The following is a 23,198-nucleotide window of genomic DNA, read 5'->3' as shown; positions in this document are numbered from 1 at the left end:
GGCTGTTTAAAAAAATAAAATAAAATAAAAATCACTTTTACATTTACTTCAATGGGTATATAGTCTTACGTTACATTATATGCCTGTTTATCCTTTTAATGTTGTTAGATTTTTCTAATAATATAACCATCATCATGGCAATGAACTGTTCTGCAACTAGCTCAAAAGGGTTAAATCAACCTGTCAATAATTTAAAATCTGAATATTTACAGTATAGTGTAAATAATTATTTTATGGTTAAATCATTACTCTGCCACCACAACAAAGTTATCAAACTGAGCCAGTTCAAATGAGTGTGTTCCTATGGCAGCCCAGCCATTCTTTGGACTTGGTACCACAGTGTTGTTCCACAGTGGGTTTCCATCCAGCAGCCCCAATGCAGACTGGCCCTGCAGGAGAGAGGGATCACTGTGACAAGCTGCAGCGGAAAGCTTTACTACACAGACTTATCTGCTTTAGTACATGCAGCAAGGCTCCTTATAAACTCCTTATCTCCTTGTTATCCTAACCGTTACATGCAGATTGGGCTGAGAGGTATTGTATGCAACATGACAACAAACTACTGAAGGCAGCAAGGTTCATGTTTCATTATCATTGGGACTTGAAACTGTAAAACTGAAGGGATATCTAATCAAATCAATCAGCTTAGGGATGCAACAAATAGCTATTTTAAATAATTGATTAATTGGTTGGTTATGTTTTCAATTATTTTTTACAAAAGAATATAATGAACTTTAGTTGTCTATATGTGTAATAGAAAGAATTAAACTTGAATTATTTTTATGTGACGACATTTACACAGATCCTAAATTGTATTACATTTAAAAAAAGAGCTTGTTTACTGGAATTTCACACTGAAAGCAAAAGTGAGTGGTGCATTAACCCAAATGAAGCGACATGCTTTCAGACATGTGTTGATCATTGCTAGACATTACAATGAAGACACAAAAAGGTAGAGACCATCCTGGAATACACTGACCATCCCCTCCACAACATCCTGTCCTCTATAAGGTGTCTTTAGAATTTCCCTAAATGCTCCCAGACATAAAGTACATACAGACATAAAGCCAAAAAACGCAGAGGTTAAAGGTGACTTTGGTCTCATGCCCGTGTGTCAGTGTGGACCGACATCAGATAAAAAAAGTGTCTGTTCAGTGAGATGCAAAAGTCACTATGTCAATTGGAATGAGAACCATAAACATTTTACTGGATGGTGGATTATTCTCACCACATAACAGAAAAACTAGAAGGAGGTACCATGACTATCCATATGAAAAATGCAAAAACATTGTTTACTCATGGAAATGGTTTACACTGTTCTCTGCTTCTGCCATTTTCCTCTCCACTACATGCTGAGCTTGTCACCATGTGGCGGGGCAAACAGTTACATCATTAGACCTAACTAACCAATAATTACTTTTGTTGCCAACTATTTTAATAATAGATTTTAGCTATTTTATCAATTAGTTGTTGCAGCCCTGAATCAGTGCTCTATGACTAAGCATTACTTGAACCTCAGTAAAACTACACTTATTGGGTGCATATCTGGGTGGAGCTTATAGTATGCACAAGGAGTCATTTTACTGAATTATTCCAGGTTGCTGTGGGACCTTTGCTTCTACTATACCAGTAAGCTACATTAATATGTCATGCCAACTAAACAATTTCATGTGTACACTCTTTGAACACAACATTATGAATAACTTTACTGTATTATATTGCACAATAACAGGTCACTTCCAGCCACTCTGAACAAGAATACAGTGGACTATTGTGAAAGAAGTGTACTTTGGCCAGTTTTTAAGGACTGCTGCGTTTTCTGCAAACCACCACGTCACTGTTAAGTCATGAAGCTCATGAAGCTTCAAATCTTTTTTTTGGCACAAATAGGACTACAAAGTTGCAACCATCACTATTCTTTCTTCACATCTATTAGAACATGAAACACAGCAACCAATACAATATAACAACGCTGTGAAATCTCTACTTACTTTGACAGTGAGTGATAAGGTGTGCCAACCATATGCTTGAGTACCAGACTGTCCCTCTTCAAGTACAGTCTGACCAGCTAATAAGAAAGGTAGAGAACAAAACAGCATCACACACTGATTAAAAATACCACTGCTTAGGCTTGTATGGGACAATAATAGTAAAAGTAAACCTGATTGTAATTTGAGGCTTTTGTTACATTTCTGTTGAATATCAACTATGCAAAGACTGCTGTTAAAATAACATACTGACCCAGATCACTAGTAACTTTGTAGGTGCCATCTGCAAACACCCAGAAGAAGATTCCTTTAGCACTGCGGACTGACTGGCCACCCTTATCCACCCTGGCTGCTATGAAGACACCCCCAGTCTTAGTGTTCTCCATGAACACATCACATGTAACCATAAGATTGTGCCTGTAATACAACATTTATTAAAAAAAAAAGAAAAATCACATGGATATAAGACTGGCTCAGTCCTGGATAATTGACAATAGTTACCATATTTTAAGGTTGTAAGGTGCTGATGTAATGAAAATGTACAATGTATCTCACATCATCAGCTTACCACTGATAGTCTCCTATGACACTGATGGTCTGGTCTGCATCTGTCGCCCATGTGACGGGTCTCTCAGTAATAACCTGTCGTAAAGTGAAGGTGTGAGGTCCTGGGTCAGTCATGTTGACATAGTTCTCAAACACCCCCGTTTGGTCAGCAAAGTTTGGAGCTTCAGAGAAGGGAGGGCTTCCTAGAGGAGGATGGCACACAGATGGACAAGGACTATGAAAACCTTTCTTTTTTTTTTCATTTTTAGATCACTGTAAAATTTGTGACTGTGAAAGCTGGCACCAGTAAGTTGGATATAATACAGGGCTTCCACCCTTTTCAAAAAATAAAAAATAAAAAACCAAGGCCATTTTTAGTGACTTAACCCTCTGGGGTCGACGCACGCGCCGGCGCATTTTGACGCATCTTTTCCTGATAAGGCCGAAACAAACTTAAATTACTTTTACTACCTTTTAGTGGCATACCATCATAATAACAACAAAACGTTGTGCTTTTTTTAAATAAAGAAAGCCGACAGGGTGTGTTCTCGGCCTTTTTTGTCTCTGCCATTTCTCTTCACAGACGCGTAAATAAAACAACCAGAATCTCAGCGAATACTTGGCTCATAAAAATAAGAATTATATGGCTAGAAAGCTTGAAATGTTTTCTTTTAAGTGAAACAATTCAAGTGGAAAACAAATCATCACTTTTTATTTAATCCGTATGAACGTAAGGAGAAGTCCGTTTTTTCCTGTCTCACCTCATTACAGGTAATGCGGTCCCGCCTTGTACACTGTCCACTGTTCACATGTAAATAATCTCAGGTGAACCAGGTAAATATGTGCACACCCCCGAGAAATGACATAAAACGTCAAACTTCATCATAGAATTTACTCACTTTTTCTGCGCGTTTGGATGATGGAGCGTCACGGACGTGAAGAAGCGCTTCTTGTATTCCACACAGAGACAAATACTTTAGCTTGTCCTCAGAGTAAAAACACTGATTTTAACTCAAATGAGGATGGTTTAGCTCCTCATTGTTTTGTATTGTGCTGCACTAATCCGTCCCATCTACATTGACTGAAAGGCTCATTATGCGCGTCTTTGTCTGGTCGTTCAGTGCGTATTTTGTCTTCTCAGGTAAATCACATGACTATTCATTCTCAGACACACCCTCTTGCATATGGCCTTTCTGGACAAAAAGTGTCTTAGAAAATTTAAATCAGGGTATTGTTTACTGTGAATGTGTGAACAAGATGACATTCACAGCACTCTGAAGTAAACACTTTAGCCTACAACATGCTGGTCTCCAAAGTCTTGTGAACCAAAGTTCTGTTTGTGTTTTATGGTCTTATGTCAGTGACTAAAAAATTGTAGTTTTTCACTAACCATGCATAAACATTTTTTTCTCAAAAACACAATCATGTATAAACTTGTTGCTCACATATTACTGTAGCCAATTTTGTGCTGATTACAGTGTTATTAGACTTTAGACATTAATATGTTTAAAAGACACTGAAAAAAGGACAAATGTCAGGACATGTCAAAATTTGTCCAGGCCCCCAAAACCCCCTCAGACCCCAGAGGGTTAAGCCTTGTACGTCTTCTGTACATGCTACTTACGAACATTAAAGTTGTCCTTGTAGATTTTTGGGAAGCGAGCTGAAGGAGGTGGGTCTGGGTGACTGCCTTTCCGTCCTGTTGTAATAGTGGTTAATGTGTAAACCTCATCTTCAACCAGATTAAGGGTGAATGATCCATCTAAAAGCTGAAATTGTCATAATGACATAAAAGACTGTTACATTAGACCATGTCTTAGCTTGTTCTGGAATTTTGAAAGACAGTTTTTTATGAATTTCTGAACTTTCCTGTTACCTTCAGTGGCGTCAATTTCTCAAAGAAGGAGGGATTTTTTGTCCTGAAATTAAACTGTGACCGCCATACTTGGAGTTCCTTGATGGAGGCCTAGAGAAAACAAATAACCTTGAATAAGACTAAAGAATCACTCCCTAATGTTTAACAGTTTGAAAAGAGATGAAAAAAGATGTACTTACAAAAGATCCCTTCAGCAGGAAAGTTGCATTCTGGGATGTCACATTGAATACGGGGAGTGGAGGTCTTATGCAGACTGAATGATCATGAGTCTTTAAAAGAAAAAAACAAACATATCTCAAGAGCAGTTACAAGAGCATTTGCTCCGTGTGCATTGTTAACATACACATGTAACACATGGCAACAGTGGACTCCAAAAACTGAAACCCTAAAATGTTGCTCTACTGTCCTCAAATTCTGAACAGAAAAACTTTATCCTAAGCTTCCTCAAGTAATCATTTCAATTAACAGAACCAGGTGATGAAAAACATTAGAAGCACTCCTGCCTATGAGGAAATTTATAACAAGAAACCCTAATTTACCATAGTTTCAATGACAACAGTGAGGTTTCCTTTCCCATCAGTCAGTGCTATGTAACTTCCACCTTGTGCCAGTTGTCCAACAGTTTGTAGGTAGGTCCATCCTGGCTGGCTGAACTGTGTAGTGTGTGCTGCAAGATGAAAATCAGTTATTGACAGATACTATTTTCACAACCAAAAGTAATTTTATCAATAACTACAACAATCATAACTCTCCACTACCCAAAGCACTCTTAAGACTTTTTAAAAATGTTTTCAGTAAGCCCTTGAGTACTTCCATCCAGTTGCATAGTTTTCAGTAGCAATTTGTAAAGTGCAGAATCCCCATGTGCTGTTCAGATGTAACTTAGACCTGTGATCCAGACAGGAGACTCCACCACATAGTTGCCACTCCATGGCTCCTCAGCTGTCATCAGCCCATCTCTGCCAAAGGGCAGCTTCTCATAGTAACTGGCCACCAGGTTCCAGGAAATGGTGCTGGACAATATTTGACAATTTTTGTCAACTGCACACAGGGGCTTAACACAGGCTTTCTCATGCTTCATTAGTCCTTCCTTAACGCACTGTTTTCTGATTGTTTGATTTTTTTCACAGTGAAAACATATTACCTCTTTAGTTCACTTATTTATTTGCTTTTAATTATAAGAAAAAAGTGAATTGGCAACTTCCAAGTTTTCTACATAAATTGGTCATGAAATGTGATCTGATCCTCAACACAAATATCAGCAAACACAATGTTTCAAAACTGATAAAACAGTCATGATCCTTCATGACTTTATGTAACATCTGCATTAAACACAGTGGTGGTGGAAAATGTGAAACATACAGGTTAAACCACCTTCGACAGCAATAACCACAAGCAAGTGCTTCCTGTCGCTTTGGACAAGTCCTGCACCACATTCAGGAGGAATTCTGGACCATTCTCCCTTACAGAACTGTTTCAGCTCAGATATAAAAATATCTGGTGTGAACACTTCTAGTGGGTTAATGTCTGGGCTCTGAAGGCAGATTCTTTGTCTCTCAAGCCATTCCGTAGTACATTTACTTGTTTAGAGCAATTGTCCTGCTGTTTAACAGAGCTTCTTCTGAGGGTCACCTTGTCGACAGCCACCATGATATTAATTCACCCAGACATTATCCTTTAGGACACACTGAGAAACTTTGGAATTCCTCGTTCCCTCCACAATGGCAAGTGGTCCAGAGACAGCAAAAAAGCCCCAAATCATGATGCTCCCTCCACTGTTGCGTTGATGCTTTTATGTTGGTACACAGTTCTCGTTTTACACCATACGTAGTGCTGTGCGTACTTCCCAAACAATTCTTCCTTTGTTTCATCTGTCCCCAAGACATTTTCCCAGTACTGCTGTTTAGCTTTAGAGTGGTCTTTGGCAAACTGCAGGCATGCTGTAATGTTTTTTTTAGGAAAGCAATGGCTTCCTGGATACTATGCTTGGTCAATGTTTTGAGTATGGTTGACTCACAAACAGACATGTTCACCAACTCCAATGAATCCTCCAAGTCTTCAGCTGTTACTTATTTAACGCTAACTCACTGAACTTTCTGGGTTTTTCCTTTGGAGGGATCTTGGCTGGGCATCCACTTCTATGGTAAGTAGCCACAGTTTCAAATCATTTCCATTTGCAGACAATATGTCGAACTGTGGTCTAATGAACTTCTAAAGTCTTTGAAATAACTAACACCTGGCTCAAGTTGAGGTTTACAGACATCAGAAGCCCAGTGTTGCCATCACTTTTTTCACCATCACTTTGCAAGTTTAATGGGTGTGTTCAAACTATTTCTCTTTTATCAGCTTTGGAATATCATCTTTGTTGATATTTGTGACTTTGGTGAAAATCAAATCACATTTCATAACCACTCTGCAGAAAACCAGGAAATTGCAAACAGTTCACTTACGTTTTCTAGCCACTATAAATGACTTAAACATTATTTTGATAAAATTCTCAATCCCAAATAAACGCATGCATACGATTGTTCATAAATGCTGATTATTTTTGCCTTAATGAGTTGCTTGTGTATTTACGTACGCAGTCATGTGTCCATTGACGTAGTTCTGGTTGAGGATGCGAGCCCAGCAGCCTCCTCCGACCTCGTCGTTGAAGGTGCTGTAGTCCTCTGATGACCACAGCTTCTTCTGTGTCTTCAGGGCGTCTGACACAGTGGTTGTGCCAGGGTAATGTGCCCTGCACATCACACACACGAAAAATTGAATTATTAAAAAACAAAGATATCCATTAAGGTTTACACCAATCAAAAAGTTAACCAAACCACCAGATCAATTAACTAAGGTCTAAACTGCCACAGATACCTGTTTTACAAAGGAGGATTCAAACACCTGGATCTGAAGGTTCATGTTTGACAATGTGTTCGTAATTTTACAGGATATAAATATGGTTAGAACAGGTTTAATTCACGCACTCCAGCAGACAATATCAACCTCAATGAAGCAAAAATTTCCAACATTCTAAAAGGAGAATAACAGGGCAAGAGGTTTACAGGAGATACGTATGGTAGAGCAGACAAAACATTACATCTCAATTCATTTGAAATAGCTTCTAAACATACACTACCAGTCAAATGTTTGGACATGGATGGTTAAGAATGCACATAAAATTGGTCAAAATGAGCCACTCAATCATTAGTCATTCTCTAATGGAAAAACCATGAACACAGGCTAGAATGAAAATACTCATGCACACATAACACAAGAAATGCTGTTATTACAGACATATTATCATTGTACTGAAACATCATAAAGTTAGCCAAACCTTACAGACTATACTCTCCTTTAAAGATGACTAGATATTCAGTTAAATAGCTCAGTAGTTTCAGGCACAAACACGCTGATTTTAGAACATCTTGCAAGAGGAAGTGCATGCAAGCTTAATGCTCAGAGAAGGATCCTACCCTATCACGTCTACTGCTCTGCTGAGCTCAGGGTCTAGCAGCAGAGAGAGGGCAATGGGCTCCCACAGGTTGTCACTGGCTATGATCCTGACCCTCTCCAGACCATTTTTATCCAAAGTGTACCGCAGCAGCTGAAACCGCCAGTCATCCAGGGAAATGGACACCAGAGAAGACATGGGTTCATAGATATGAAAATCTGGACTTTGTTTGGCTTGACAGTGTTTTCTGCAATCATGTAAAACTCAAATACGTGCAAAGACAACTTTTTGGGAAATAGAGAAAACTGACATTACATCTGCATTCATTGATTTTTTTTTTTTATGGCTAGTAAGCCGTAATTTTTTGATTCCTGAAAAGTCAATGCCATTACATAAATGCTAGCATTAGCTAAAGCACTGTATTCATCAAAGGCAAAAATTCAGCATTTTATTTCCTTTTGTTAAATGATGGTAGGAGCATTCTGTACAGTTTACTACATCAAAATGGGTGACCTACATTTAGTGGCAAAAACGTCAAATGTCAGGAAAATACTTTGTCATGCATATGGGTGTAATATATAGAAGCATGCACATACTCAGAATGTGAAATTAGTATTTGACTGAACTGTCACGTCTCATTCTTTACGTCTACCAGAAAAACAGCCACAAACATTCAGCTTACAGTGAGGAAGAAAGAATGCTGAGACAGATAACACACACCCAATGCACCAAGCATTTTAAACAAAGATACACCCAACTACAGTGGACACCAGCTGCATATCATATGTTTAGACAATCAGTTATTAGAGCTCAAATTATCCTTCAATAAATTCGGGGGAGCTCAGGGTGAAATTCATGCCTCTACATTGTTATTGCTATTCCAAGTGTTTAATATCATGCCATATCCGAGCGTGACTTCAAGTTGACACTACCTACCTAGTGTCACCTCTACAGAATCACGGAGGTACGGGTCAGAGATCATAGAACTAGAGATGCTCCAATTGCTGTCTGCTGCGATGACGCCAACGACAGTTAGACCAACTTTATCCAGTGTGCTCCGCAGCACCTTTGCAATAAAAACATGCTCTCAGAGGAACCCAACTCAACTACTGAGAATCAAGTTCTATCAACCATATGGGACACAACTCAATGTTGGTGGCTGTTTTTCTTCTCAATTCAAAATTAAAGCTAAACTAATAAAGCTTAATGTTTATTAAACCGATCAGCGAAAGGACATTGAAACATAAGAGATTAGAATTACCTTGATGTACTTGCTGTCAAAGTTTCGCTCATTCCAAATCTAGAGATGACAGTGAATTTTAGTTATACAGCAAATCTGTGTCTCCAGCGTTTTTTTTATATTCTGCTGCTGAGACTCAATGCAGGATGTTTATTTTGTTTTACTTTATTATTATTTTTAACTGTATGACATAATTACACAGATCTGGAAGCAACAACGTTCTTACTACAAAGTCAGATGGCAGCTTGACTGAAACTACACTGGTGGAAAATTGTGACACTTTTACTTTTACACTGTAAAATAATGAGATTTTAAAATAAGTGAGTACAGACCCCAACATACTGAATGTCCAGATCATGGTATTGCTTAGCACCAAGGATCCAGTTTACCACGTATGCTGCAGTGATGTCTGGGAAGTCATAGGGCCAGTTCTTACCATGGCCCACCCACCCAGGAAACGCCCAGGGCAAACCTGCACAACAACACACCAACACTCATGCGCAAAACTCTAAATTCTGTAGACAGTCCAAATGCTTAGTAACAAAGGAGTTCTTTACAATCATTTAGAGAGGCAATGTCCTATTACGATTTTATTATATTCTCATGTGATCTGATTTCCTACATTATCAGCTCATCTCCTTGTCATGCAGAGCAGATGAAGAAATGAAGTGCGCTTTCTTACCAATGAGTGTGATGTTTGGGTTCCTCTTCTTAGCTTCTTTCATAAGCCACCACTCATAGCCTCGGAAGTAGTTCTCATCATTCTCATAGTGCATGTGGGATGGCTCTGTTCCATCTGAAAATGACAAACACACCAAGACAATGAGACAGCGCAAGACGACAGGAACTTAATCTCATTAAATTATCTGTGGATGCAAGCTTTATCCTGTGCCTATGATTACTCTCTCTCAAAACAGTCTATGAGACCTGTTCGAATGAGGTAACTACCACTGAGCTAAAAGGCACCTAAATAGACTGCACAGGTGTGTGAGCACAGCAGTGCTTGAACGTATGAAACCATTTCTGTAATAATGACAAATACCTTGATGATATAAAGCAAGAACATGTAATCCAGACTTAACATCTGCCAGAAACACTACATACTGTATTTACATGTAACAGAGTAACAGAATACATATAATAGTGTGAGAAAATAAGTTGCAATCTTGCTGAATATCACTCACCAGTAGTCTGAGCATCTCCTCCAATCTCCACCTTCAGTATGTGCAAAGAAGCTCCGAAGTCAGGCTGAAGACAGCAAATAAAACCACTGTTATCCCTTGCACGTCAGTGTCAATCGTGTAATGGACTTGTCATACCTTAAAAAGGTAGTCTAGTATCTGGCTGCGGTATGGCTCTGCATAATTCACCAGTAGCCGAGACGTCGCCTAGAGAAAAAAAAACGTTAGTAGCACAAAGCGCTCAGGCTGCGGTTTCCTGTGATAACCTTAAACGTTAAGCTAGTTAGATCCCAAAGCTCGGAAATAGGCACAGGTAAGGGACAAAGGTAACCTTGGATGAGGGGGTTGTGGTGGGGGGAAGGTTATGGTTACGGTGAAGGTCGAGTTCTTCAGACTAAAATAACGGGGGACATACCAGTTATCTAGGGGAAAACGGACTTCACTTCTCCAAACCTGGCCCCGAGCTCTGGGATGTAACGCTAACCAACCAGGAAGTAAACACAACTCACCCCTCCGCCGCTCAAACCTCCAATTCCGTCAAAAACTCTCCCCAGTCCCTGTTTATCATCCAGAACATAAGACTGGGACGAATAGAACCCCAGAGGCAGGCTGAGAGATACAACAACAACCGCCAGCACTGCGTGTGCCATCCCGGAGCACGGCCAGAGGCTCTGGTGTCTAGTTTACAGTCACGAGACTGCGCTGCTCATAGTCACATGCTCCCTAAAGTGCTCGTGGATTTACCTTTTGAGATAAACAAATCCAAATTCTAACACATGATAAGTATTTCCAACTCGTCAGTAAGGAAAGTAGCTATTGGCTGTCCTAAAAGTCGCTAGAAGTCGTCAATGACGTCATCGTGTAATTTGGATAATGTCCATGGCACATGCTGTAATTGTGATGGACGCTTTTGTCAATTTCAGAAATGGAAAGTAAGAGACAATTGTGATTATTTATGAGAAATAAGGGACAGAATAAGGGACACTCAAAATATCTGTACTGTGTCATATAATGTAGGATGGCGGCCTGCAGTTAATAAGTTCTCAGAAATAATTACATTTGTTTTGCTTGATCTATTTATCTACATACTCTAAAAAGAATTCTAATGTCATAAAAAATGTCATCGGCCTGAGTAAATTGTACCATCATAGACTAGAATAGAAATCCAGGGCGAGATCAGCCAGCTGCGGCTTCGCGCACGCGCGATTCATTTGTACTCGGGACGCGGAGGCGTGAACATCTCCGGCTGAGACTAGCTGGGAGGGACTGCTGCGAGACGACTGGGCCGCCTGTGAGTGCTTTGGGACGGGGGAGGGATAAAATGAGTCTGCAGCTGATGTAACAAGTTGAGAAGTGTAAGAACGGTGCAGTACACACACATCAGGGTCTCCAAAAGTCAGTAACACCGGAAAAAGTCGCCAGATTTGTCGCTAGTCGCTTTTTAAAAAATGTGTCGCTAGAGGGGTCTAACAAAGTCGCTAAATTGGCAACACTCCACATGATTATATGTGACAATTTTAAATTTACTTCATCCATCCATTGTCTAGACCCATTTATTCCTATTTAGGGTCACAGGGATCTGCTGGAGCCTATCCAAGTTCTCTTTGGGTAAAAGGCAGGGGTACACCCTGGACAGGTCACCAGTCCATCACAGTACTTCATATGATGACAGCTAAAAACCACTACCAGTGGTGTACCCTACAAGTTAGGCCTGAACACTATTACAAGTATAAGTGGAAAATATGATTAACATGATGCCAGAAACCATACAATACATTCAGAAAATATTCAGTCCCCCTTCACTTTTTTCAATTTTGTTACATTGCAGTCTGATACTACAATTGTTTAAATTCTTATTTTTTCCTGATTAATCTACAATGAGTGCCACATAATGACAAAGTGAAAACAGAATTTTAAAAATTTACATGTGAAAATTAGCTCAGGTGTCTCCCATTTCTCTTGATTGTTGCTGAGATGTTTGTATACCTTGATTGGAGTCCATCTGTGGTAAATTAATTTGACTGATTTGGAAAGGCTCATACCTCTCTATAGAAGGCTGGCAACGCATATCACAGCAAAAACCAAGCCATGAGGTCAAAGGAACTGCCTGCAGAGCTCAGACACAGGATTGTTGATAGGCACAGAGCTGGGGAAGGCTGCAAAAGATGCTGCATTGAAGGTTCCCAGGAGCACAGTGGATAGGCTCCAGCAGATCCCTGTGAATAAGGGGGTATAGATGATGGATGGATGAGTTCATCTTCTTCATTAAAATAAGCTAACACACAAACACATACTGTATTGGATAATGTCATTTTTTTCCACAGACCAAGTCATATAAATACTCCAAACCTCCAAAATTATTGAATTTATTCACAGTATTATTCAAATGTGGTAAATTATGTGGTAAATGTGGTAAAAATGTGGTATGTTAGTGCTGAGGAACATTCCATGTCAAGTTTTCTTGTAAAGCTGGGCTCAATAATAAGAACACACAGAAAGAGAGAGGGCAAGGTAGTGCATGATGTGCAGTGCATATGAAATTAAAGCGACCAAACTTCAATTGTCCTAGGAAAAATAGGAGAAACCAAACATACCCTGGGAATGTAATCTAAACAGTCAGTGAGGAACGAAACCAAAACAAAATAACACCAGGACACCAGGAGCTACAGGGAAATCCAAGATAATGGCGAGTTACAACACAATGATCTGGCAGCAAACAAAGGAAACACTGCTAAAATATAATCATGAAATAAGACACAGGTGGAAATAATCAAACAAACGAAGAACATAAAAATAAAGGTTCAAAACAGGGAGTCCATAGTGAGCCCTGACATTCCAAATACTGCATCCAAACATAGATAGATAGATAGATACTTTATTCATCCCCCATTGGAGAAATTCAGATTGTCCTGTAGCTCTTAAAATAACTTTAACAGAAATTCCACTATAAAATATAAAATAAAATCTGAAATATAATTAATTAATAATGGATAAAGGCACTCATCAATAACATATAACATAAATAGCATAAATAACATATCAATAACATATCAATTACTAATAATAAGGAATCAATTACTATCAATAATTACAATTACATATCAATTACTACTAATAATAATTAAATACATATATATTATATATTGATACCTATTGTATTGAGCCAAGACAGTTTCTCCTATATATATTGTATATCTATGCATCAATTAAAGAAATTAATGTAGAATCCAAAAATACAAGTGAGCATAATTTATTTATATCATACAAATGTATCATCATTCTCTTTTACTTAAACATGGTCAGCACATTATTGATTTGAATTACATTACACAAATACACAGGTGACATCATTATAGACACAGCATAATACAAGCTGATTAGCTCCATGCTTTTCCATTACAAATTATTTCAGTTACAAAATATGATTATGAACATTGCTTATCAATGAATGGCACAGAGATTGCTATGAAGCTACTTCTTTTTTTTTACATTTGTCTGGAAAAAGAAATATATAAGTTTCCTTATTGCATATGGCACCGCTGTGAGACTTTCAGTGACAAAGCACCGCTAGCACCAACAGCTGCTCCAGCTGCAATTCCAACTGCCAAACCAATTGGACCTGCTGCAACTCCAAGCAGACCTCCAACAGCAGCACCACAAGCTGATGCTATAGCCATTACTATAACTACTTGTCAGATGGTTGCACTAAGGGGTGTTGGTCTAACCAACCAGCTCTGTGGAGGTGAGCAAGGGCAAAGTTGTGACTGTTTATCTCAGGTCTCTTTTTTAAATTCGTGATACAATCATTTTTGTCATTTTTAATGAACTACCATTTTAGTAAACTAGTATTGCAATAGAGTGCAAAGCTTTGAATCATAGTTGATGAGTTCACTCACAACAGAACATGAGTAACCCCAGGGAGAGAGGTTACATGAAAAGGATGTGGGAGCTGGTTGGTTAGACCAGCACCCCTTAGTGCGACCATATGACTATAAGTACCTTGGAATCCCACAGGCAAATGGGAACCAAGAATAAGCTGCAAGGAAAGCTGCCACAGCGAAATACCTACAGAGAGTAAGACAAGTTCTAAGAAGTCAGCTAAATGGGAAGAACAAGGTCCAAGCCATCAACACCTACGCCCTGTCAGTCATCAGATACCCCACTGGCATAAGAAGCTGGCCAAAAGAGGAGAAAGAGGCCACTGATGTCAAGACAAGGAAGCTCCTCACAATGCATGGAGGGTTTCACCAATCCAGCATTCTGAGACTGTACACTAAGAGGAAGGAAAGAGGACTGGTGAGCGTCAGAGCCACCATCTGAGATGAAACAGCAAAGATCCATGAGTACATCAGGAAGATGACCCTGAGTGATGGAATACATGAAATATCTAGCTAGTGAATATCTCATGCAACAAAGACCCGAAGAGGAGAGAGAGGAGCAAGAACCCTTATGGCAGGACAAACCCCTGCACGGTATGTACCACCGACAGATAGAAGAAGTGGCTGATATCGAAAAGTCCTACAGTGGCTGGAAAAGGCTGGACTGAAAGACAGCACAGAGACACTAATCATAGCAGCACAGGAACAGGCCCTCAGCAGAAGATCAATAGAGGCTGTGGTCTACCGCATCTGGCAGCACCCTAGGTGCAGGCTGTGCAAAGATACCCCTGAGGCAATCCAACATATAACAAGTTGTAAGATGCTAGCAGACAGGGCATACATGGAATGCCATAACCCAGTGGCTAACATAGTGTACAGGAACATCTGTGCTGAGTATGGGCTGGAGGTCCCGAGGTCAAAATAGGACACACTCCCAAAGGTGGTGGAGAATGACCGAGCTAAGATCCTGTGGGACTTCCAGATACAAACTGGTGGCTAACCAACCGGACATAGTAGTGGTGGACAAACAACAGAAGAAAGCAGTAGTGGTAGATGTAGCAATCTCAAGTGATAGCAACATCAGGAAGAAGGAACATGAGAAGCTTGAGAAATACCAAGGGCTGAAAGAAGAGCTAGAAAAGATGTGGAAGGTGAAGGCAACAGTGGTCCCCGTGGTAATCGACACCCTCGGGGCTGTGACCCCCAAACTGGGAGAGTGGCTCCAACAGATCCCAGGAACAACATCAGAGCTCTGAGGTCCAGAAGAAAGCAGTGATAGGAACAGCTAAGATACTGCGAAGAACCCTCAAACTCCCAGGCCTCTGGTAGAGGACCCAAGATTGAGGAAGACACACAAATTCCAATACCACCATACCACCTTGACCTTGACCTCCCCTTTATTTTTCCCTTCAGCATTATTGTTATCATTATTTGTTAAAATGGTTCATTGTTAAATAACAGACCTGTATGTTATCACAGTGTGAATGTTGTTGTGTTTGGTCTTGTGTGGCCTGTTTTGCATGTTGTGTTGCCAAACTGCTACTTGTGATCTTCAAAGACAATAATAATGTAAAAACAGAAAGTATTTTTTCTGCATATTTGTGGCTTTGTTTTACATTATGACATAATAGTTGAAGAAACAGACTCTGATTTTGATGCATTTACTGACAGCAGCTTGCTCCCCAACAGGATTGCAGGAGCATGTATGTCCAAGTCACCTCAAAGTAATTTTTGAAAGTTACTTTGTGGCCAAGTATGGTGACCCATACTTGGAATTTAACCCACCCAAAGTGCACACACACAGCAGTAGTGGGCAGCCACCCAGGGAGCAGTTGGGGGTTCGATGTCTTGCTCAAGGGTCTCACATCAGTCGTGGTATTGAAGGTAGAGAAAGCACTGGCTATTCACTCCGCCCCACTGACAATTCCTGCTGGTCCTGAGACTTGAACCCTCAACTTTCAGGTTACAAGTCCAACTCCCTATCTATTAGGCCAATTTAATTTAAAATTCATCATCCCTCAAGGCAAAATTCATCCTGGGCTTTCACCCATGCCACAGCCACAAAGAGGAAATTCTAAAAGTAAAACTATACACACAGACAGTAACAATAATAAAATTCCATAATGCAAAATGTCATAGTTCATGACACAGTAAAATAAAATAATAATCATTTAAAATATTTAATGTAGCAGGAAATTCTAACCTCCTACCTGAAGACAGAAGACCAAAAAATCATATTATTTATGCAACAGATGAGTGGAGTCACAAATAATCTTGTTAGTTTGATTCAAGGTAGTCTGTTCATATAATTGCCTGCAGAAATGTCTGCTCTTTGGCACCACTAATTTTCCAGTGAAGCCACACACTCAGTAGCATTTAGCACTGGCACAATTTACACGTCAGTCACAACTCACAGGACCTACTTGTCCAGTTCCAGTCCAGTCCAGCCTTCCTGATCAACTTGTTTAGTCTGTTGGCCTCACCAGCCTTGATGCCACTTCCCCAGCATACAACTGCAAAGAACAGTGCACTCGCTACTACAGACTGATAGAACGTCTTCAGTAGCTTGTTGCACACGCCAAAGAAGCAGAGTCTTCCACAGTCTGTCCTGTCCTTTCTTGAAGAGTGCATCTGTATTGTTTGACCAGTCCACAATCTCTACTTCCTCTCCAAGGATGGAGACAGGACTGGGGTCTTCCTGCTCCTCCTAAAGTCCACCACCAATTCTCTGGTTTTCTTGATATTGAGCTTTAGACAGTTGTTGTTACACCAATCAACAAAGCTTTTTATCAAGTGTCTGTACTCCTCATCGTTATCATTATTGATGCATCCAATGATTGAAGAGTCATCAGAGAACTTCTGGAGGTGACAGGTTCCTGAGTTGTAGCAGAAGTCTGAGGTGTAGAGTGTAAACAGGAATGGTGCCAGTACAGGTCCTTGGGGTACACCGGTGCTGCTCATCACCACATCAGATATGCAGCCATCTAAGTGAACAAACTGTGGCCGCTCAGTGAGGTAGTCTTTGATCCACTCCACCATGTCTGCAGGAACTTCCATATTCTGCATCTTTGCACTTAGCAGGTGGGGCTGAATAGTGTTGAAAGCACCTGAAAAGTCATAGAACATGACTCTCACAGTGTTGCCCTGCCTCTCCAGATGGGAGTATGCTCTGTGCATTAAAAAGATGATGGCATCTTCCACTCCGAAGTGTTCTTGACATGCAAACTGCAGGGGGTCCAGAAATTCAGACACTTGAGACCTCATGTGTTGCAGGACCAGTATCAAACACTTTCATGACATGCGATGTTAGCGCTACTGGTCTGAAGTCACTAAGGGTATTGGGAGGGCCTCTTTTTGGTAATGGGACAATACAGGAGGTTTTCCATAACTTAGGCACCTTTTTGAGCCTCAGAGAGAGGTTGAAGAGTTGCTGAAAAATCTCTGCAAGCTGTCCAGCACACATCTTAAGTACTCTGCGGCTGATCTCATCTTGTCCTTTTGCTTTGTTGGTTTTTAGTTTGGATAGTTCCTTCCTCACCTGTTCTGTGGCAAAGGCTGGGCCTGTGTATTGTGTTGAAGAGTCAGATGGTGAGGGCAGGGAAGGAGGTATTGGAGGTGAGGTATACTTTAATGTTGTGTGGCTGCTGAAAGAAGTGATGGCATCAGTGGGCAATGGGCAGGCAGCATTGGCAGAGATGTTGGGTGGAGGGATGTGAAGAGACCCCAAGGCATCAGCTAAGGTGGTGGAGGGATGGTGTATGAGGACACTGGGTCAGAATAAGAAGCAGAGGTGGTGTCAAATCTATTAAAGAACAGGTGAAGTTCATTAGCAAACTTTGAGTCTCCTTCCACAGCAGTGTGTGACTTCTTATAGCCAGTCATTATTTTCATGCCATTCCACACCTCTTTGATATTATTCTGTCTCAACTTGTGCTCTACTCTGTCTCTATAGAGCTGCTTTGCCTCCCTCAGTTCTTTTTGCACAGCCTGGAGTTCCTCCTTGTCTCTTGCCATGAACGCCCTCCTTTTCTTGTTGAGGAGACCTTTAACCCTCTGGGGTCTGAGGGGGTTTTGGGGGCCTGGACAAATTTTGACATGTCCTGACATTTGTGCTTTTTTCAGTGTCTTTTAAACATATTAATGTCTAAAGTCTAATAACACTGTAATCAGCACAAAATTGGCTACAATAATATGTGATCAGCAAGTTTATACATGATTGTGTTTTTGAGAAAAAAGTGTTTATGCATGGTTAGTGAAAAACTACAATTTTTTAGTCACTGAAATAAGACCATAAAACACAAACAGAACTTTGGTTCACAAGACTTTGGAGACCTGCATGTTGCAGGCTAAAGTGTTTACTTCACAGTGTTGTTGTGAAAGTCATCTTGTTCACACATTCACAGTAAGCAATACACTGATTTAAATTTTCTAAGACACTTTTTGTCCAGAAAGGCCATATGCAAGAAGGTGTGTCTCAGGATGAATAGTCATGTGATTTACCTGAGAAGACAAAAGACGCACTGAACGACCAGACATAGACGCACATAATGAGCCTTTCAGTCAATGTAGATGGGACGGATTAGTGCAGCACAATACAAAACAATGAGGAGCCAAACGTTCGTCATTTGAGTTAAAATCAGTGTTTTTACTCTGAGGACAAGCTGAACTATTTGTCTGTGTGTGGAATATAAGGAGCGCTTCTTCACGTCCGTGACGCACCATCATCCAAACGCGCAGAAAAAGTGAGTAAATTCTATGATGAAGTTTGACGTTTTATGTCATTTCTCGGGGGTGTGCACATATTTACCTGGTTCACCTGAGATTATTTACATGTGAACAGTGAACAGAGTACAAGGCGGGGTCGCATTACCTGTAATGAGGTGAGACAGGAGAAAACGTACTTCTTCTTACATTCATACAGATTAAATAAAAAGCGATGATTTGTTTTCAACTTGAATTGTTTCATTTAATAGAAAACATTTCAAGCTTTCTAGTCATATGTTTCTTATTTTTATGAGGCAAGTATTCGCTGAGATTCTGGTTGTTTTATTTACGCGTCTGTGAAGAGAAATGACAGAGACAGAAAAGGCCGAGAGCGCACCCTGTCAGCTTTCTTTATTTAAAAAAAGCACAAGGTCTTGTTGTTATTATGATGGTATACAACTAAAACTAGACCCTTTACAGATTTGAATCATATATTTCTTTTATCTGTACGATCAGAATTGATGGATTAATTTAAATTTGTTTCGGCGTTATCAGGAGAAGATGCGTCAAAACACGCCGGCGCGTGCGTCGACCACAAAGGGTTAATGTCCTTATTTATCCATGGCTTATTATTGGGGAAGTTGGTCAGTGTTCCCGAAATACTGACATAGTTAAAATCCCCATTAATTAGTATAAGGACACTGGGGTGTTTTGTCTGGAGACCAGCGACAACTGTGTGGATGATGTCACATGCACTCTGTGCTGCAGCTGATGGAGGAATAACAGTCACAACAATGGCATGTGAAAACTCACAGGGCAGGTAGTATGGCCTCAGTCCAATCACCAACAGCTCAATGTCTGGAGTGCATTGCAGCAGTTCACTGTTACATGTCCAGGGTGGCACCATTTGGAGTTAACAAAAACAGCGAGATCACCTCCTCTTTTCTTGCCGCTCTGTTTCCCTCTGTCCTCTCACACTAGTGAGAACCCAGGCAGTTCAAGCGAGCTGTTCGGTATATTTTCATTCAGCCAGGTCTCGGTGAAGCGAAGCAAGCTACACTCGCTGGCTGCTCGCTAAAGCAGAAAGTTCATCCACTTTGTTGCAGAGTGACCTCACATTCCCCATAATAATTTTTGGGAGAAATGGTTTAAGAGATTTAAACCACTACGTTTTTCTCGATGCTTCACTCCTGCTCTGCAGCCCCTCCAACGCCTCCTCAGGTCTTGGGGGATTTCAGGTTTTATGCCAAGAAGCAGACTTGTTCTCTTGAGAGCTAACAGTTGTTCCCTTGTATAGATGCCGTTGCAACAGAAACGTATATTTTCTGATACAGTTTCCATAATCTCCATATGTCTCTCCACAGGAATTAGAAGATCTCTCATCCACTTTCATCCGTTATCAGAGAAATCAGAGAAAGCATAGATCTTGACTTGACTTGGATTAATAGATGATAATTCAGTAAAAAACTTGCAAAAAACAAACAAAGGAGCTGCTGTAAATGGCTGCCATCTAACAGGTGCCATTCATATACAGAAATATGTAGATAAGACTCTTTGGAGAAACTGGTAGAGGTTCCTCTCTGAGGGTCAATCTGTGCACTGACCACAGAAACACCAAGATGAAACAACCCTTTCCAAATTCTTGGTAGCAAGCAAATCAAGACCCAAAATGTTGTGTGTTTAAAAAGTGTCCTGAAATGACAAATTTTCAGCTAGTAATTCTTTACATTACAAAAAATAACATGTTAAAAAGTACTGCCTATACTACAGTATAGATTAGAACCTATTAGAAATACTTCATCTAAACTTTAATAGAAAAAACTTAATCTATCTTACTTCCTCTAGCCCTAGAGTTTCTCATTTATTACTTCTATTACATTACTTACATCACCACTTACATTTGTTTCACTTACTACTTATTACTTAATTCATTCAGCATTTTTCTCCAGCATCACAATTAGGGTTGATATTTTGTTTGTTTACATAAGTTCTCCTAAGTTCAGTGTTTGCTATTGAAGTGTCAATTTACAATCTGAAAATGAATAATTAGACTGAACTGTAACACCAATAGAAAAAAAAACTAAACACTCAACTTGATAGTTTACCACGCTCATTTTAAAAAGCCCAACGTCAAAAGGATTCTGCCGTCTTGTGTGTGCCTTGTCATATATTAATGTTTATACCTTCACATGGGCATTCCCCATCTCTCTGCTAGACTGGAATTTCTCACCATGAGGAAACATAGCAGGTTTTTTTTCATCACAGGGCATGTTGAATGTCACATTTATGGAGTGACCTTTAAGGCAGATGTTTCACATACTGAAATCAGCTTTTCATGCTACTGAAAAATAAGAAGGATCTAATGACACAGATGCCATTCCTGCATCCAGTTTTAAGAGATAGGTTGTACACAGTACAGTGAGCATACCATTTCTTCTTCTGCTGTGCAGCAAAACCAGTTAGGTCTACGAGGCAAAGCTGGTTCTCATTACATTCTTTCTCATTCACCCGCATTCTTACATTTTAAGGTTCCATAGATGGAATACTGGAACTATTCCTCAAGCAATGACAGTGCAGTCAACACCTGTAGGCATGAATCTGAAGATTTGTGTGTCACATGTTAGCATACAGCTGAGTATAACAGATCCACTGTTATCTTCTGTTACCATTACCCTGCTTTGTTTGGAGTAAGCAAACATAATACTTCACAGGCGATTAAGAGATTGTTACGAGATAATCAGCATTATTGTCTTCATCTGTGAATGGTCATAGTGTTTTGGCTCAGTCTGTGTCTAAGCGTTGGCCTACTCTTTTGGGCAGAAGCAGGGCAAATCCACAAGTGCATCACTGTGGATTGCAGGAAAAGGACATTATAGCTTAGTGAAGACATAGAGCAAAAGCAGGGAGTACTGCTGATGCTCTTGTGCTACAAGTCAAGTCAAGTCAAGAAGTTTTATTGTCATTTCAACTATATATAGCTGTTGCAGTACACAGTGAAATGAGACAACATTTCTCCAAGACCATGGTGCTATATATAACAGAGCAACATATGACAACGGAAGACTAAACTTAAGAGAATTTAACAAAGTCTACAAACTACATAAAGTGCATGTGTGCAAACTTGTGCAAGCAGTGCAAGGCGTTTGCCTGTGTTTGTCTGCACAGTGCAGACAAGAAACAGTGCAATATACAAGACAAGACAGTACTCTACATAATACACATAATAGCACTGAACTGTACAGGTGATGTGCAAGTATTGTTAGTGCAAAAACAAAAAAACCTCAGGATCAGAATAATACTGATCATTATACTTAGTAGACATTGTATACATTGTGCAAGTAATGCAGGATAGTTAGATGATTTAAAACTGAAAACATTTGTGTACATTCATATAAAAACAATGTCAAAGCAGCAGCAATTAAGACAGCAGCAGAGGTCTGTAGCAGCAGAGGACCGTTTTGTATGAGTATGTGCGTGTCTTTGTGTGTGTGTGTGTGTCTTCAGTCCAGTTCCTTGTACTGAATATTGTTCAGAGATGACTCACATTGATGTGTGTGTATGTGTGTGTGTGTATATCAGTCCAGTTCTGTTGAATTGATGGCTTGTGGAAAGAAACTTACACAGTCTGGTTGTAAGTGCCTGAATGCTTCGGTACCCCTTTCCAGACAGCAGAAGGGTGAAGAGTGTGTGTGAGGGGTGTGTAGTATCATCCACAATACCGTGGATACAGGGAAGAGAGACCCCGATGATCTTCTTAGCTGTCCTCACTAACCTCTGCAGGGTTTTTCGGTCCGAGACGGTGCAGTTCCCAAACCAGGCAGTGATGCAGCTGCTCAGGATACTCTCAATAGTCCCTCTATAGAACGTGGTGAGGCTAGGTGGAGGCAGATGGGCTTTTTGCAGACTACGCAGGAAATAGAGATGCTTCTGGGTTTTGCCGGTGATGTAGCTGGTGTTGAGGAGAGGTTCTCTGTCAGATGAACACCAAGGAATATGGTGGTCTTGACGATCTCCACTGAGGATCCATTGATGTTTAATTTAGTCAGTGTGCTCAAAACAGTCCTGAAAAGAAGATAGATCCTTCTGGCCAGGTTTTCACCTGCTTCAGAACCGGTTTAGAGCGTCTGATGAGCGGTATGTATGCTGGAATTAGCATAACAGAGATGTGGTCTGAGTAGAGGTGGGGGCGGGGCTCCGATCGGTACGTGCCAAGGATGTTAGTGTAACCAAGATCCAGAACGTTTTTCCCCCTTGTTGCAAAGTCCACATGTTGATGGAATTTAGGAAGTGAGTTGAGGTTAGCATGATTGAAATCTCCAGCAATAATAAACAATCCGTCGGGGTGA

At 40.2% G+C, this 23,198-nt stretch overlaps 1 protein-coding gene across 1 annotated transcript; it reads right to left on the bottom strand.

The window, feature by feature from the left end:
* Window positions 1-99: 99 nt before the first annotated feature.
* Window positions 100-11,107, bottom strand: galcb (galactosylceramidase b). Its single transcript, XM_026331017.1, has 17 exons — window positions 10,780-11,107; window positions 10,409-10,477; window positions 10,274-10,337; window positions 9,772-9,885; window positions 9,422-9,561; window positions 9,111-9,149; window positions 7,872-8,002; window positions 6,992-7,147; window positions 5,299-5,423; window positions 4,950-5,077; window positions 4,590-4,679; window positions 4,411-4,500; window positions 4,159-4,303; window positions 2,557-2,737; window positions 2,242-2,405; window positions 1,992-2,068; window positions 100-389 (listed from the first exon to the last, which is right to left on the bottom strand). The coding sequence occupies exons 1-17, from the start codon at window positions 10,918-10,920 to the stop codon at window positions 246-248; spliced, it is 1,998 nt and encodes a 665-aa protein (XP_026186802.1). The 5' UTR covers window positions 10,921-11,107; the 3' UTR covers window positions 100-245.
* Window positions 11,108-23,198: the final 12,091 nt, after the last annotated feature.

This window comes from Mastacembelus armatus, chromosome 22, assembly GCF_900324485.2.
Source record: "Mastacembelus armatus chromosome 22, fMasArm1.2, whole genome shotgun sequence".
Lineage (NCBI taxonomy): Eukaryota > Metazoa > Chordata > Actinopteri > Synbranchiformes > Mastacembelidae > Mastacembelus > Mastacembelus armatus.
The sequence above is the reverse complement of the archived record's forward strand: the minus strand, read 5'-3'. Positions and strand labels throughout refer to the sequence as shown.